The 18531-nt window shown below is 40.2% G+C and overlaps 1 protein-coding gene across 11 annotated transcripts in view; it reads right to left on the bottom strand.

The window, feature by feature from the left end:
* The window catches only part of GAB1 (GRB2 associated binding protein 1), a 125039-nt gene that overhangs the window by 13050 nt on the left and 93458 nt on the right, over window positions 1-18531 (bottom strand). For 7 of the 11 annotated variants that reach the window (XM_043902506.1, XM_043902509.1, XM_043902517.1 and 4 more), the window contains 5 exons: window positions 14736-14961; window positions 14309-14389; window positions 9783-10384; window positions 8266-8351; window positions 7771-8074 (listed from right to left, as the gene is read on the bottom strand). In XM_043902506.1, coding sequence (XP_043758441.1) covers window positions 7771-8074; window positions 8266-8351; window positions 9783-10384; window positions 14309-14389; window positions 14736-14961 — 1299 coding nt within the window. The remainder of the gene's footprint in view (window positions 1-7770; window positions 8075-8265; window positions 8352-9782; window positions 10385-14308; window positions 14390-14735; window positions 14962-18531) is intronic. The other 4 variants (XM_043902508.1, XM_043902512.1, XM_043902510.1 and 1 more) reach the window with 1 other exon arrangement.

The following is an 18531-nucleotide window of genomic DNA, read 5'->3' as shown; positions in this document are numbered from 1 at the left end:
CCGAAATCTACAAATTTTTGAAAATATGATTTTCTAGCTTATAAAACAGGAAAATTCCCTAATTCACAGGTACTCTCAAAGATACTCTTTAGTTGTCTTCATAGAAGAATACTTTATTAAGTGAATTTTTTTTTTTTACAGAGCATTTATAAAATTTACATGTATTTTCTACTCTATGCAACAGTTCAGGTTGCTTTTAGGACAAATGTCTAAAGGTGAAAAGGTCCTGAATTGAACCTAGTCACTTAGGCATTTTGGTGGCTTCATTTCTTTGTATTTTTATTGCCCGGCTCAATCTGACATTTACATTCCAGACAGAAATCCAAGTATTAGTCTCTCAGTCATCTCCCACTCTTTGCGACCTCATGGACTCTAGCTTGCCAGGCTCCCCTGTCCACGGGATTTTCCAGGCAAGAATACTGGAGTGGGCTGCCATTCCCTTCGCCAGGGGATCTTCCCGACCCAGGGATAAACCCTCATCTCCTGCACTGGCAGGCAGACTGAAATGAAAATGAAAGTGATACTCAAATGATGGCTCAATATGATTGGGTTGGCCAAGAGGTTAATTCAGGTTATGCACCTTTTGGTCAACCCAATACTTACGAGGAGAGAAAGGAGAAAAATCCAAAGTATATGTACTTCTCCTCTACAGCCTGGAGGCAAACATTTATTTGAATGTTTCTCTGATTACTTAAGAAAAGTGAAAATAAAGAGTAAGAAATAAGAATACTAAAGTAAAGGCAAAAGAATGAACCAACTTTGAGGATACACTCTTCTCAAATTCTGAGGGTTAATAATAACAACTCATGTGAGCCTCAGCCTTTAAATCCAAGGCAATTACAAGTGGGCTGTAGCTAGATTAGTTTTATTTTTTTTTTTAGCTAGATTAGTTTTGAACAAAGAAAGTGACATGACACATTTTGTTTAGCAAACAGTACTGACTAGTGGTGAAATCCCCATTGCACTGTAACCCTTATAGATAAGAGCAATCTCACCCAGGATTGTCAATCTCTGGATCATGTGATCGGCTCCCTCATGGGTAACACAATCTGATAAGTCTTAACCTCTGATTCAGATCTACTGCAGGATCCTTATTTGCATATCGACAAAGCCGCCCCCACGTGGAGGTTCTGTAGGCTTTCACACTACATGTTCAAAAATGGAATTTAGCTTCTCCAACCCACCACGTATCTGCTTTGTTTTCCCTCTCCCCACTTGCTAAGGCAGATCTCTTAGGAGTTACTATAGATTTCACTTTCTCTCTAATCTCTCTATATCAATTTAAATTTCTATTTGTAATGACAATAGTTTGTTTTCCTTCAGCCAAGAAAATGACAAAATCTGAAGTCTGAAGCTCTTCTTTCCATTTTTAATGTGCACTTTGTTTACTTACTTGGTTTGTTTTTCAGAAAATGATGAACTCACATCGTATGGCTAAACGACCTCCATCTATACTTCAAGTGCCCTCCAAGCTTGTAAAAAAATCACTCTAGGTCCCTGACTCGAGGCAGCAATGAGAACCACAAAAGGGACTTTGGTTAATGCGTTCCTGTCTGATCATCTCTAAAGTGAGGCTTCTAGAACCCTGGGTTTTGAAACCCTGGCAAAGCACTCTTCAAAGAAGATGCTGAAGAAGAAGTATGATTGCATAAAATTTTACATTAAAAAAAAATACCATTTTTTCCCTATCACAGCCTTAAATCTTAGAATGAACTTTTTAGAGGCTAATCTGAGTATGTTACTTGCCTCCATAAAACCTTTCAGTTGTGTTCTCAGAATAAAGCCCAAACTCATTAGCATGGACTATTAGAACCACCAGGAGCCAGCACACGCCAGGCCTTTGGCATTCTTTCCTGCATTCTTAACTTCCTCCCTCCCACCCAAGCCAGTCCTGTGTTCCCCTGGGTACGCTGTTGATTCTAACTAGAAGATCTTCTATCATTGTTTAATTGCCATTCATCCTCTCAGACTTTCCTCAGAGGAGGGAGCTAGCAGTGCCAGGAGCTTACCTCAACCACAGTGTCTTTTGTGCTAATTATGATAATGTGTTTACTTTTCTACCTCCTCCAGTAAGCTGGGAGCTTCTAAATTACCTTTTCTTCCTCGGCTTCAAGACCTCAAACCTATCCGAAGGTATATTCTATCACTGGGAGACCCTTCAATCTGTTCTGATGAACTGTCGATCTCTTAAAGCTTAATCTGATAGTTGTGTTTAATCTGATCAATGTTATAATTTTGTGTTTGTCTCTGAAGAGGCAAAAACAAACAGCAACTGAATGTTGTTTCAAAAGTGGATCATTCCAAATACGGTCAAGGCTGTCAGTCATACGAGGTGTCAAGCTTCAAAGAAGCAGATGCAATACTTTTTGAAAAGTCCACACACGATTAAGTATTATTTTATTTTAAAATGCTTTTTATTAATTTTTTTTCATTGTATTGCAGGGTATGCGGGATATTAGTTTCCCAACCAGGGATCAAACCTGTGTCCCTTGCGTTGGGAGCAAAGAGTCTTAACCACTGGACTCCCAGAGAAAACTCAAGTATTATTTTTACTTACATAGATTCAACTCAAAGTGGAAAATTTATTTTCTCTATCATTATAGGTTTAACTTAGCCTGTTTACTCATCTGAAGTTTCAAAGATGATGCTATTATTTCCAGTAGGCATCTCAAAAACCAAGAAAGAAGAAAACTAATTCATAACATTAGTCGTCTCTGTTAATTCCAAGAAGTAATCACGGTAGCACACTGGAAAACTTCTACACTTGTTTGAGTGGTCTTATACAAAGGGGACTATGATTGTGGTAATTATATTGGAGAGCATTAGTTGCTCAGTTGTGTCCGACTCTTTCGGGACCCCACGAACTGCAGCCCGCCAGGCTTCTTTGTTTATGGGATTTCCCAGGCAAGAATACTGGAGTGGGTTGCCATTTCCTCCTCCAGAGGATCTTCCCAACCCAGAGATCGAACTTGGGTCTCCTGCATTGCAGATGGAGATGCATTTACCTGCTGAGGCATCATAATGGAAGGTCAGGAAAAGGAAAAAAAGCCCAAAGGCAGAGGCTGTACTGTAAATATGCCCTCTATACTCATGTCCTTTAAACTGTAACCATCAATCCACAAATCTGACTTGAGTCAAACTTTAATACTTGCTTATATTTACTGGTGTCATTTATCCATCTTTCAAATATGTATTATAGTACAAACACGATCTTTAAAAGAGCATGTTACTTTTTAACAACATTCAAAAAACTTCTTTAGAAGCTTCCTTGAAAAATATTTTTATCTAAGATACCAGTATGCCAAAAGGATCCACCTAGGGAAGCTGCTCGGTACGTCTTCTGGGTGCTTCCTACACCAAAGTGGAGATCTAGCCAGACATGAAGATACTTTAACCAAACTAATGTATAGAAACACCAGAAAAAACCTCACACTGCTTTTATGAAAAAACCAGCACAACAACTAGTGGTCAGAACTACTGTAGAAAGCCACAAATGGACAAAGCCAAATGAAACAAAATAAAAAGACAGCATATCTGAGGCTTGAACAGCTGCTATTAATATTTCATGTTAGAGACTGAATGAGTCTAGTGAAGTGCAGGGATGAAAGCTGGTAGGTTTATGTAAGGACTTACTTTAAGAGAAATCACAATATTTCACAGAAATTTCCCAAACTTTACAAAACTGCTTTTCCATTAAAATATGAAAGTTTCAATTGAAGCAATCAAAACAGAATTTGTCCTGCATTTCCAATGACTCCTCTGCTTTCCTAATACTTAATACATGTAAATTATGATTTTCTCCTCTATTAATATACATAAGGCATGGCTCAGAACAAATACTCTTGTGACAGAAATAGTATGGGTGAAAATATAGCTACTACAGTTGGGTGATAGATAAAGGATCCATGAAAATACATTAAATATAAGTGTTTCAAACATGTATGTATTTCTGTAGCTTCAATTACTCGGAAGTATTTGAAAAACTCATCTGCTAACTACTAATTACAGCAGCTGACATCCATAATGGGCGGTATAAACAAGACTAGAATGTCACTCATCCACTGTAGACCCTTCCCAAAACCACAATCACAGAAACTGGTTATACTGGGCGTTGAATCGGTTATACTGAGTTTTGAAACTAACGAAGCCATATTTTATAGTGCTAGGTTTGCTTATTATGAGGTTTAGTTAACAAGAGATACTAGAATAGCAGATTGAGTCATGTATCTGATGTCACAAAATCTGAAATGAAAACAGACTCATCAGATACTATGCACAGTGAGAAAAATTTCAGGACCGTTTTATAGGTTATTAAGTTTTTTGTTTTTAAATGTATGCCAATTAACTTAAAAAAAAGTATTTTAAAGTCTTTATTGAATTTGTTACAATATTGCTTCTGTTTTTATTTTTATTTTTAGCCCTGAGGCATATGAAATCTTAGTTTCCCAACCAGGGATTGAACCCACACCCCTGCGTTGGAAAAGTGAAGTCTTAACCACTGGACCACCAAGGAAATCCCTATAGTTTAAGATTTTAAGGATAAACTTTTCTCTAAGATCTGAATATTAAAATGTTTTTCTCAAATAGCTATAACTTTCTAAAGTGAGTTGATAACATGTGCCCTGCAGTATTAAATACTTTCTCATGCTTCCTCTCATATCATATATTAATTTTCAAAAGTAGAGCAGTGCTAAAGAACAGCAAAACACACTTTTTTTTTTCTATTTGCATGCAGTATTTCCAGGTGGTACTAGAGGTAAAGAACCCTCCTGCCAATGCAGGACAGTCTTCCTGGATGGGGAGATCCCCTGGAGGAGGGCATGGCAATCCACTTCAATATTCTTGCCTGGAGAATCCCATGGACAGAGGAGCCTGGCAGACTACAGTCCATGGGCTCCCAGAGTCAGAGATGACCAAAGCGACTTACCACAGCACGTGCACATTTACTAGTTATCATGGAAACTTTCTGAGGTAAGCAAGGTCGATTTGTTATCCCCATTTTACAGATGAGGAAACCAAGTCCCTGAGGGCCAAGGGACTTGACCAAGGCTCACAGCTGGGGACTGACAGAACTGGTACCCAAAAAACACTTCTTATTTTTTTAAATTACTATGACTCTAGTAACCTCTTTACTGTTTTGCTAAACCTGTTCTCCTTTCTTTTTAATTTTCTTTGCCAAAAACTAAGTGGAAATTTTATTCTGGGTGCTTTTTCAGTTCATTTCGTATCCAAGCAATGATGCCAAATCAGTCATCTGACCCATGAGCTCAGGATGGTCTTTCAATAATTGTTTATTTTTTTTCCCTGCTGCGCCCTGTAACTTGTGGGATCTTAGTTCCCCTACCAGAGACTGAACTCAGGCCTTCAGCGGTGAAAGCACAGTGTACTAACCACAGGGCCACAAGGGAAGTCCCTCTGCTAATTTTTTAAAGATGAAACAGAATCTTCAAAAGTAACTATAGTAGAGTCACCATAGGTTGGTTCAGAGCACTAGGATAATCTCTCATGTACTAGAACATACAGTACTTTCACTACATACATAGGAAGGTATAATATGCAATACATATGATGTATAGTGCACATGCCATATTATTATGCTCTGTACATAAAATAATATATACCATAATACAGGGTCCATGAACTCTGTCAGACCTAGATGATACTAAAAGTGTATAACTATGATCCTGCAACTTTTCCATATCAATAGGAATCTTTTCTGATTCTGAGTTGTGCTTACCACATGGAACCACGAACTGTGAAATACACAGGGAATTTTCAAGCTGTGCTCTGTCGAGCCAGAGGGGAACAAAGCCTGAAGGACTCAGGGCTCTGTCCCTCACCCAAACCGCTCCACCTCCATAGAGGTGCAGGGACCTCAGGATGTAAAACTGTTACGTTTGGTGTCAAAGGCTAGCGATCTGCTGCTCATGAGCAATAATTTAGAGGAAAACAAGAAACCAGCTGAGCGTTAAAATGAAGATCTCTTTCACAGAGTTCATAACACTTCCATCTTAATCCTTCCACCATCTGTGGGCTCAATTATAAATCTTCCCATGCCCAAACGTACGTTTGTTTGTTGTAGGCAAAGAATAAAATGACTGGTGATGTCTAAATAGATTTTAAAGCAAATGAAGACCAAGAGAAACAAGAAGAGAAGTTATCACAGAAAAAGCCTGGGATGCTCATGCCCTTTCTAAAGTAGCCAGCCCCGATCAGGGCCCTGCTGCCAGGGCCGTGTGGATGGCCAGAAGTGTGACATGACCGACTGCCCAGCTGTCTAACCGAAGATGGGCACAGACCCACAGGCAGCCCGCACGTGGGCTGGCCTCCAATCTACAGTGCGGACGGACAACTGAGACCCATACGATGGTGGCTGAGCGAACTGGTAGGTCAGTAACGAACAAGGCAATTAGCAGGGGGCGTGGAAGCTGTGAGGGCCCATAAAAAGCAGCCACGGGGCAGCATCGTGGCCACAGATGCACATCGGAGGCGGAAGTTCTCTGACAGCAGAAAGCACAGAAAGTAGAGGAGACAGCATCAAAGAAAACAAGAAAGAAGGGAAGAATGTGAGGGAGAAGCAAGCAGGATCAAAGACCTTCCAGAGGACAGAAATGCAGGGAAGGCAGGACAAAGTCTCAGCTGCTCTCTGTTCATTTACTTAGCAGAACAAAATAAAGCTCATTCTCTTGAAGATATTCCTACTCTCAGTCTCACACAGGGAACTTAACTAGAGTAACTATTAAAGAGCCAAGACCAGGTTAATGAGAAATTTACACAAACATGCTTTTAAAAAATCTACATACAGCACATGAGACTTTTCAAATGTGCTGGATGCCCCAGAGACGGTGCCCTGCATCCCACCGCCAACATACTAACCTATTTGGTTGCCAAGATTAAATCACACCAGCAGCACGCTGGTTTTAACAACTCGAATCCAAATTGTAAAAGCATGGGTATATATGACCAATTTGGCTGAAAAGTTTCTTTTACATCGAGTTCTTGACAAACCATGCCACCATAGAATTTAATGTTACTTATGAAGCCCAGGACAAAAGAACAGACCAGAAGCATTTGCTTATACCCCAGCCAAGGTAGAATCATTTTTCAGAAGTTTGTTATACGGACAGAATAGAAAGAGTATACAAGCAACCTTGTACGTCTTAAAGAATGACGTCAAGGGCATTAATGATCTCAAGTTTGCTTTGATATCAAATACTCTGGAGAAGAGGTTACCAAAGGGAAGAAAAGACCATATCTGGCTTGTAAAAGTGTATGTGGTGTGGTCTGCAATGTTCTGTTGTTTCAAATAATTAAATTAGCTAGTACAGCTTAGAAATCAAAAGATAATATAAGTAGGACCCCCAACTTTGGACTTCTTTTGATAATCAGAATATTTTCCTCTAGGAGCTATGTTAATTTCACAAGTTTATAAAGCGCTGCCGCCAGGCAATGGTTAATTACTCCATTTGGATGGGGCAAGGGCTTTTCAGTTTTTCCTAATTATCTTCCACGGCTTGCCAATCCTGGTGAATATTTTGGTTTGTAACCTCTGCTCTAGAGATAGGAGACTTAAAAACATACAGCATCAACATATGACATAACAATTATTAATCTCTAAAAAGGAATACCACCATAAAACAAGTGGATGACTAAGATAATGTGAAACACTTCTGAATTACTAGTCCCGATTCTGTTTTGGATTTAATGACAGTTAAATGCGTATCTAAACTGGCAACCCCTGGTCCTTTTGCCATGCCATGCTCTCCTTACCTTTTCTGTCTGGTTTGAGGTTCCGATCCACGGGGGGTGGTTCACAGTCTGCAACAGGAACTGGCCTTCTGGGAGGAGTCTTGGGGCTGGACCTGAAGCCCATATGAGCGGGAGGAGGCACTTGCATTCCAAATGAAGAAAAGTCAAATGTCCCTGGAGTCATTGGAACATAATTTGCTTCCTGAATTGGTTCTGTAAAACTGCTGGAATGTTGTCGTGGTGGAGAGTTGGGATTCATGGGCACGTAATTTTCATCCAGTTCTTCACTTGATACACTTCCCGCTGTCAATATGTTTTTGATTTTCTAAAACACACATACATTTCTTTTAATAAGCAAGAACTATTGTCAAACAGGAAAATACAACTGTAAGTCATGCCTATTCATGTGGATCTGAAGGGACTTTTATTTCAGGATCTCATTTAGTCTCAGGGCCCTAAGTGTAAAGGTTTTGATGATGAAATACATTTGATGATGCCAAGGTCAATTATACTTACAAAATGGTTGTGGAAGCCTTCGAGGGAACTAGATCTATCACTTGGAAATGTTCGTGGAATATCATAGCAGTCTTGAGAACTAGCATCTAAAACAGAGAACAAACTATCAATTTTCTCCCCATCTTTGCCAGTTCTCAGGGTAATCAGGCATGACCTTCTCTCTCTCTTTTCATATATTCACACTTCACACACATAAATTTTAAAAAGGATGCTCAAAGAAAAATATCTTAAATTGAAACATTAAATAACTAGAAAATACAGACACTTATAGGCTAACTAGTAGTAGTATTTGGCTATGACACTGAGACAGGTTATCTAAAGACGGAAAAAGAAATACTTCTATTTCCTCATCTTTTGCACCCTTGGGTCCAGCTTACATCTCACTAACTTATAACTACCTCAAGATACATTATAGCCACTTCAAGGACTAAGTCAGAAATTGGTACTGAATGGCTAGACAAGTATTGGTACAAGCATCATTCACAACACATCAGATCTTCATCATCTTTAAAACAACTGGATAACGCTATCACGAAATCCCAAAGTGTCAGCACATACTTTTTAGGGTCTGTGCCTTTTAAACTTGCTTTTTTTTTTTTAAAATTTTCAGATCTCTAAGAACCTCAGAATCTAACCCAGACTCAACGGTACAGAAATTGGTAAAATGACTAGGGGTAAGGGGAGAGAGAAGATTCACAGCTTTAAAAATAAATAAAGCCAAATAAACAATAAGCAGAATGACTTGATTGGAACTGAGTACCAACTGGCAGACATAATGTAAAAACTGTTATCTGGGAAGGAAACGAACGGAGCCCTGAGTACCACCTGGCAGACACAGTGTGAAAACTGTTGATCTGGGAAGGAAGGAAACAGAGCCGAACAGATGTGGCACAGAAGTGGCCGAAATGGGACACAAATACAGGAAGGGGCACGACCGGCAAGGCTTTGTGGCTGGTTCATTTCCTGTTCCTCTGCCCCCGGTCTGCTCACCCAGGATGCGGAGAGAGGGAGAAACAGAGGCGCAGGCTTCCTGATGCCCAAAGTATTACTAAGGCCACACTTCTGCAGGGCTGTAAAACTCCTCCTCTTCTTCCCTCACAGCAGAACACCCACACAGGCACACGCCGAACACACACACACTTCCCAGGATTTACTGAGACTCTGACACCTTTGCTATCTCAGGGGATACCTGCAGCGCTGAAGGAAAAACGGACTGTCCCTTTAACATCACACTCTGCTTCCAAGAACAAAAAGAGGTTTTGGGGACTTTTCTGGTGGTCCAGCGGTTAAGGTTCCAGGCTTCCAGTGCATGGACCACAGGTTCGACCCCTGGTGGGGGAACTAAGATCCCACCTGCTGCAAAGCGCAGCAAAATTAAAAAATAAATAAACAAAACAAATAAAACATCTTAAAAAAAAAAAAAGAAAAACTGCAGGAGAAAATGTTAAAAAAAAAAAAAAGAGAGAGAGATTTTCTATCATTAACCTCTAACCCGGGAGAAGCCAATCGGTGCTGACCTTTTCGCAATTTGTTCAGATCCACAGTGGAAATGGTATTGCTACGTGAGGGCGGCAGGCCGGCTGTTGGGATACAGTAACTGCTATCAGTGTCCGAGGCCGTGCGTGTGATGCTACACGTGTCCACAGGAGATCGGTCATGAGCCGGATGCGGTTTCGGTGGCCGAGGCGGAGGAATATCTGGAATAGTGTCTAGCTTTGACGTCTGCCCCAAGGCGCCTTCTGGAAATGTTCGTGGAATCTGGTAAGTATTACCAGGTGTTGGAGGAATGTCATAACTAATAGATACATGCCTCATTTGAGGCTCCACGGCCGAGGTCCCAGACGGGGTGTTAAAAACGTACAGTTCTCCGTCTGCTTCGGTACTCGATGGAGACACCTTTGGTAAAACGTCGTGGGAGTAACTGCGGGGCAGGTTATAAAGGCTGGAGTCTACGGAGAGGGATGCAGCGCGAGACGGTGGAGAGTCGTACATCATGTGCTGCTGGAAAAAGCCGTTCACTCCATGTTTGCTCTGGGAGGAAGCGGGGTTTTTATGAGAAGGGACGTTATCATTGCAGTCGGTTTCCGAAGAGGTGGATTTTGCAGATTCAGCATGCGTTCTAAATAAAAATGGTTAATGACAGAAAAGAAAACACGGTGAAGACCTAGGACTACATTTTAGTAAATATACTTCTAGCTTAGCAATCAAAATCCATGGCTTTTTCTCATTCGATTTTTTCGTCTGTGTGATCCATCAGATTGAAAGCACGAATGTCCCTGAGTTTTAAAGGATTATGCACCAGAGAACAATACCGCCACCGCAAAACCAAAAGCATTCTCCCTAATTCCTGTTCTGTACCTGCCCACACCCTCAACTCCACCTATGAATTCCACACATAAAATCACAATTCCTGAAGCACTGGAATTAGAAAGGTACAAAACTCGGAGGAAGGTCAATGATTAAGGCACACGACACTGGGAAAAGCATTTCCTCTGAAGAGCATGCAAAAACTTCATACCAATAGCTTATCAAGGTGATCCTTAGCTCTTTAGCTCACCTGTGGCACTCTGTTGTCAAATCTAATGATGATCTGGTATTGAATGAATTCAGTGTGATATACAAGGTGTCAACTCAATAGGTTCTGTGTATCTTCCTTTCTACTAATTTTCTTTAACAAATATTTAGCCAATGTCATAGGACCAAAGGATCAAAATACAAGCCATGGGGTTAGCCAACTCCAAACAATAATTCACCTTGAGAAATTTCATTAGAGTGTCTTTTATACTTTGGGAGTGTTTTCAGTCTGTATTTTGTGGTATCACAAAATTTGGGAGTAAGTCAAGATGCAGCTACCAATATCAGAGTGCTTTTCCTTCCTTAATGCTAAACTAGATCCCTTAACTACCTATGTGTGTTGTTCAAAGTCCTGGAGGAACTTAAACTCAATATTTAAAAAATAGTAACTTGTGATAGTTCTTTTCAAGGTCATACCTTCCCAACATCTTGGTAACGTCTGGCATTGGGTATTGCATTTATTCACTGAAACTCTCCCCTCCTGGCTGGTATCACAGGGACTTGACTGCAATATCCTGGCTTTCCTTCTTCCTCACTGATTATGCCCTTGCTTCACTGACCAAGCCTGTCTTCCTCTCTCCCCACCTGGAAGTGACTATCAGAAAACAGTCCTCTAAGTCTTTACTGCATACACCATTAAGAAATCCTCCTTTCCCGTAACTTCATCCCTACTGAATGCTGACAACTCCCATCTTCTCACCAAACTCCGAGTCCCATATCTGCAAACGGCTCAAATTTATTTTCACTTGCTTATCCCAGAGTTCCCGTGCTCATGTGTACCAAATCAAACTCAATGTACCTCTCAAATTGGTGGCCCTTTCTGACTTGCCTTGACAAGAAATGTCTTTATCTGAATTGTCTAAACTGGGAACCCCATCGGCTTTGATTTATTCTCTTTGATCACCACCATCGCTTGGGCACAAAGTCCCTCTCTACCCAAGTTATCTATTCCCCTTCTCTGTTCCCATTGTCATCACCCAAGTTCAGGTCTGGGTCTCTGCTGAAATCTACAACACTGGATCCTCCTCAGTAAACTTCTTTCCTCTAGTTTCTCCCTCTTCCAATATATCCATGGTACCATCTGCAGGACCAAGACTGTTAGAAGATCAATATTTTCAAAACCTGGTTTTCATGTCACTCATCTAATTCAGAGAAAATCCTGTTAAGAGTTCCTACAGTCTACGGGAACTACAAAAAGCCCACAAACTACTCTACTTGGCACTGAGGCTACTATTATTAATAGCCTGCTTCCACCTTATACATCCAATCTTACGACCTGCTGGTTGCTCAATGGAACCCTTTACTCCAAGCATGCGCTCTTCCTTATTGTCTTCCCCTGGGGGCTCTCATCTTCACTTTCCCTTGCCCCTAGGCTATTTTAACATAAATTTTTAATGACGGTCTCCTCCCACCAACCAGGTATGGTTCAAAGCCTACTCCTCCTATGAAGTGTCTCACCCTCCATCTCGAAAACACATGCGCTGTCCTTTCTAGGAATTTCTAACACATATTCTAAAATGTGCACTTCATTTAATTCAAACGTGAAGAGGAAGCTAGAAATACAATGAGTACTAAGTTCCCTGTCCTTGACTGGTTTAGAGTTTAATGGAGAATAAATGCAATTAGCAAGTTACTTCCGATTCTTGGAGACACGGAGGCACAACTATGATGCTGTGAAAACCCAGACATGTAATCCTGCCTGGGTGTTTGGGGGAAGGTCTCCTAGAGGAGCAGAAGTCTGAGCTCAGTCCTGCAGGACAAACATAGTTCTCAAGGCAATGCTCACATCTTGCCTTCATCTATAAGTACTTCATGCTTTACTTTTCAACTCTGAAGGTGACTGCACCTGAGGGCGCTGTATCTTATGTCATTAGTTTGTACCTTTGTAGAACCTAGCCAAACGGTGAGCCCATAGTGGATACTTCACAAATATTTGCTATTAAACTGTCACTTTTGCAAAATACAGATACAAAATATATCTGAGTAATGATTTTGAGCATAACGTCTGTGACAATGGGAACGCCGTGATACCAGTGAGACTGATGAAAGACGCTACATAAAAAGAAAATGTACTGAAATCTGTCACTTAGCTGTTGGCTTTTAAAAAGGCAGATATGGAAAAATAATTGTAGAGTTCCCCTAAAATAAAATCTTAGTTAGTAGCATATGCAACAAAGTTGCGAGTGTATAATTTTAAATTCTCACAGCAAACAAGCAAAATCAAGTTAGAATTTTATATTATTAACTTGTGATTTATAATTTTTTTTTTTTTTACTTTTACAGGTAAAATCCCATTATAACAAATATATAGAAACTTATCTTTGGAAGTTTTGTGAGCTTCTTCCGCTATCCCAGGGAATGGTTCTTAGAAACTAATTTATGGCTCTTAACAAATGCTACGTAAAATTTTTTGAATAAGGAGTTTGTATGATCCTAGGGTCCAATAGCAGTCATTTCCTACATGAAAAAAAAAATCTTTCTTTTGTTATAAAAATAATTCTGGAATCTAAAAAAAAAAATAATTCTGGAATCTAATGTTTAAAGAATATCTTTCATATTTCAATGCAATTCACATCCTCCTTACATAATGCAAATTAAGACAAGAAATGTACCCAATATTACTAGTTCTGGGATAGACTGAGGGCAAAAGGAGAAAGGCATGACAGAGAATGAGATGGTTGGGTGGCATCACTGACTCAAATGGTCATGAGTTTGAGCAAACTCGGGGAGATAGTGAAGGACAGGGAAGCCTGGGGTGCTGCAGTTCACAGGGTCGCAAAGAGAAGGACAGGACTTAGCAACTGAACAACAGCAGCCTTACGAGCTGTCATACAGCTGCTGATGGTATCACAGGCATCATGATCATCTGTTTCTGGCTCAAACCTTATTACTACTTCCAGCCTTCCAGTTATCAACATCAACTAAGAAGAATAATCAATTAAAATATAATTAGCTTAGAAGAAGAGAGGGGTCTGGGAGCAGAGATAAAGATGACAGGGAGGGACTTCCCTGGTGGTCCAGTGGTGGACTTTACCTTCCAACGCAGGGGGTGCGGGTTCAATTCCTAGTTAGGGAACCAAGATCCCACATGCCTAGTGGCCAAAAAACCAAAATAAAAAACAGAAACAACATTGTAACAAGTTCAATAAAGACTTTAAAAAATGGGGCACATTAAAATTAAAAAAAAGGGTGACAGTTTGGGCTTGGGGAAAGGTTTTATACTTTTGGTCAAGCACTGAAACCCATATACTTCATTCTACTAAAAAATCTGTTAAGTCAAGGCATGTGGTAAGCTCTGCTTCATTGCCAGGTGTGAAGATTTGAAAGTTTCAAAGTTTTTAGCAATATATTTGATTTTGCCAAATTTTAGTAACATCTGATTTGTTTAATCCATAGAATTTGCTGTATTGGGATTTTACCTGTGTGATTAATTTCTCACACAGATTCAAAGCAACCACAACACACTCACTGCAATGGAATCGTTTTGCTTTCAAAATCTTCTAGCAGTAGGTATTCCTCTCCTTCTTCAGAAACAAAAGATGACCCTTGGCTGGTTTACAATCACATAAGAAATGGAGCAAGATCACCATTTATAAATCAGTGACATCTGTTAAGCAAGTAACACTGTGAGTCCGTAACAAAGACTAAGACCCAGGAGACAGATTTCCAAAAAAGCCATGAAGGCATGAGTGTTCTTAGCCAAAAAATGATCAACAATGTGTTTCTTCAATAAAATCTCCTGAATATCAGAAATCATTAGCAGAGGAACATCACCCTGAAGTGTAAGCCTAAGAGATGACCTTCTATAGATGGTTTCTTTTAAGCCTTCACATCAGGGTTAAAAACGTTTCAAGGAAAGGGGCCTAAGTGATGCACGCACACCACGTATGGTTTACCTGCTGGGTTCAGGCTTCTTGCTTTGACAGTTGATTAGCAAGAGGTAGTCTTGAGGATCCTCCTGGATGCCAAGGGTTTCCAGGTGTGGTGGAAGGCTGATGAGCTGATAGGGAGGCGGCGCAGCAGCAGAGGAGGCATCCCCCTGGGAGGACGGTGGTGCTGCACTTATGGCCAATGGTAAATCGGCTGGTGCCTGTAAGGAGCTGCCAGGTGGCTTCACAGGATCTGCAAAACCCAAGTGTGGCCATCACTGTCCATCCCATTTTAAGGTTTCTTTAACACAGCTACTTGAAAGTTCGGAGATAAATCGCTGAAACACAGAGAACCTGGATAAACTAGGACAAGGTCAGTTAAAATTTGTACCATGTAAATGGTAATGCTGATACAGAAAACTATTGGTTCTCATTAAAAGAGATCTGAAGATAGGGGTCTTTCTTCCAGATGCTCTTAAAAAAAAAAAAAAAAAGCCACAGTGGGGAATTCCCTGGCAGTCCTTTCACTGCTGGGGCCTGGGTTCAATCCCTGGTCAGGCAGCTAAGATTCCATATGCCACCAAAAAAAAGCCATGGTTAACATTGCCTTGAAAACTTTGATTTTGAGGCTATTGGGAATGGAGATGTTAGCACAAGTAGCAGTAGATTTTTTTCCCCATGATAATCAAGTGGAAAAGCCAACCTTTCTAAGCCAAGCCAGCCTTCTAAGGAGACCCACTTTATTGTATGGTATCTACAGGCACATGATGCTGTGTACACCAGGGCCAGCTCTTCTCCCATGTTTATTCTGCTGTTCATTCTTTTCTTTGTACCTCTCAACTGACCAGTCTTGTTCCAGGACTCACATTTAAGGAAACAGCTTTTCTTTAAGGTATCACCTCTTCCCTCAGCTCATAGCCTTATTTTCCATTTACTGGATTTCTGTAGTATTTTCATGCAAAAGCATTCGACAGAGAAAGTAGTAATTTATTAAACACTTAACTGCATTCTGAGAAGACATAAGAAAAGAGCTAAACTGTGTAATATGAAGTAATCTGAAAACAACTGGAAAGCCTAGAAAAAAATCTCACTGTATTCACTGACAACCAAGGAAATTATTGAGGACCCAGGAGAAAAACTCTGTTAGTCTGGTTAGCAATAAGAGGCTATAAATCCAGGGAAAAAGGATAAATGCTCATATTCAAATATACAAATCTGTTTATATTTGAACAGAAAAGGTTGGGTTGAAACAGATTTTTCACAACAGAACATTACCTAAAGATGCTAAAACATGGTAAGAAGACTTAAAATGTTCTACAGAATAGAATAACAGGCAGGTCATTTGGTCTGTCAATTCCCTAGGGAAGGGCTACACCTCCGTTCTATCTTCTTTGAATTCTATAGAATAAGCCCACATGCTTTTGATGAGGTCTTTATGTATTCAACATTAACATCCACATATGCACTACAGCCAGGATTAAGTAACTTATTTCAAAACTCTTCTTCCTAGGCAGAGAAGCTCATATCCTAATGGTAAAGCCTGAATAATAACATTCGAGTATTGTATCTTTCACCCCGGATAGCTCAGTTGGTAAAGAATCCGCCTGCAGTGCAGGAGACCCCGTTCAATTCTTGGGTAGGGAAGATCTGCTTGAGAAGGGATAGACTACCCACTCCAGTATTCTTGGGCTTCCCTTGTGGCTCAGCTGGTAAAGAATCCGCTTGCAATGTGGGAGACCTGGGTTCAGTCCCTGGGTTGGGAAGATCCCCTGGAGAAGGGAAAGGCTACCCACTCCAGTATTCTGGCCTGGAGAATTCCATGGACTATATAGTCCATGGAGTCGCAAAGAGTTGGACATGACTGAGTGACTTTCACTTCACTTCATCGTCATCTTTGGGCTTCCCAGCAGCTCAGTGGGAGACGTGGGTTCAAGCCCTGGGTTGGGAAGATCCCCTGGAGAAGGACATGGCAACCCACTTCAGTATTCTTGCCTGAGAGGAAATCTCATGGATACAGAAGTCTGGTGGGCTACGGTCCATGGGGTCGCAAAGAGTCAGACATGACTAAGTGACGTTCACTTATGACAGGAATTCATTCATTCATTCTTATTTATGAAAGGCCAGAACAGAAGATGGTGGAACAATAAAACTTTCCAACATTTATATGAGATAATGCCATAATTTCACGAGAACTCACATGAACCTCATCATGTCTGATGTTGGTTATAGTGTTTATAACAAACCTCATGAAATTTTTACTGCTTTGATTCTGTTACAAATATAAAGACATTTATTCAAGGGGATTTAAAATGCCACAGATTTTTCAGTGAATCAGAGTAAATCCTTGTGCAGTGTTCAACTTCAGAAAACTATGAAAAATATTTACCTTTAAAGAGCTTAAGAAAAATACATACAACACTGAGGCGAGAAAAGCAGCAGAGAGATCAGAGTAGCTGCTGCATCCCATGTACCCTATAAGGGTGTGTTTACAAGTATATTTCACATACTTCTTTCTTCTACCACAGAGATTTGGTGAAATTGTACAATCCAGTTCAGTGTTTACTTCTGACCAAACAAAATCAAACCAAACACAGCAAAAACATTACTGTAGAAAACAGTATGAATTCTAGTTTTCCACAGTAATTCCTAAAATAACTCTTCCAGGTGGTTGCTTTCATGGATACACTTTTCCTATAGCAGAAACCACACTGGATGGCTGTATACTACATGAACGGAGTGATTCATCTTAAGTGGGAAAACAGTCACCCATCTAAGCAATCAGTTTTGTCTTGCCTTGTTTTTATTAACACAATGGGACTGTTTCATTTTTAAACTTCCATTTCTGCCACCTGTGAATGATGCAAGAGTCTCTCAATTTTCTGGAAGGAGGGAAAAAAAAAAAGGGATGGGGATTGTTTTACTATCTTGTTCATGATATGGGAAGACTTGGGTATACTTCTAAGTGGCAAGAATCAGAGAGAAACTTCCATTATGTTCATTAGCAAGCTTACGGAAGAAAAGACCTTCAAACAGCCGTGAACAGCAATCCCAATCGTTCCAAAAGCATTAATAACTTGGGACTCAGATAATGGACCATCTTCAACATTTAGTGTTTGGGATGATTTTACTCATAGTAATTTGACTACATACTCAACTCTGTACATTTCAATGCCAGTATGACATGGTGTCTAGATATTCTATAACAGAAGATTTCTAGCCAAAGTTAACCAACTGGTCTGAAAGAAGAACCTTCTCTTTGACCTTATAAAGACATGGCATTAGCCCCCATTCGACCCTATGAGTAGTTGAGCAGACTGTGTTTATCACTTTCTGCCTCACTTGGGTTTCTGACTTACTGATCTTTCTAAGTAATACCAGTATCATGTTTCTGGGAATCAAACATCAGCATAGGGTGTGCTTCTGTGTGTAAAATTATTTCCTGTCTCTTAATTCAGAAGCCATGACGAGAATCATTAGCATGTAGTAAAGGCCCAATAAGCTACTGTAGCAAACTCTTAGTTGAATTTTACTTAGAAAGCTCATAAGGACTGCTAAGTCTTAACAAGTTTTCAGTGAACAGGAGTAGATTCTTCTTGAGGAGAACCACAAATAATAGATTGGGTCACAGGATCCCTACCTTAATGCACAGGTTTTTTTTTTTTTTACCTTTGTGCACATTATGGTTTCTGGAACCATAATCCTCTGGAGTAAGTGTCCCTCCCACAAGATGGGATGGGGTGCCCAGATAATGCCTTGAAATATTCAAAATAATATATTTTTTAACCAAATGGAGCATGTGCTTAAGCCCAGGGAAGCAATGACA

Source organism: Cervus elaphus, chromosome 5 (genome assembly GCF_910594005.1).
Source record: "Cervus elaphus chromosome 5, mCerEla1.1, whole genome shotgun sequence".
NCBI classification, from domain to species: domain Eukaryota; kingdom Metazoa; phylum Chordata; class Mammalia; order Artiodactyla; family Cervidae; genus Cervus; species Cervus elaphus.
This window is presented reverse-complemented; position numbering and strand designations above follow the sequence as displayed.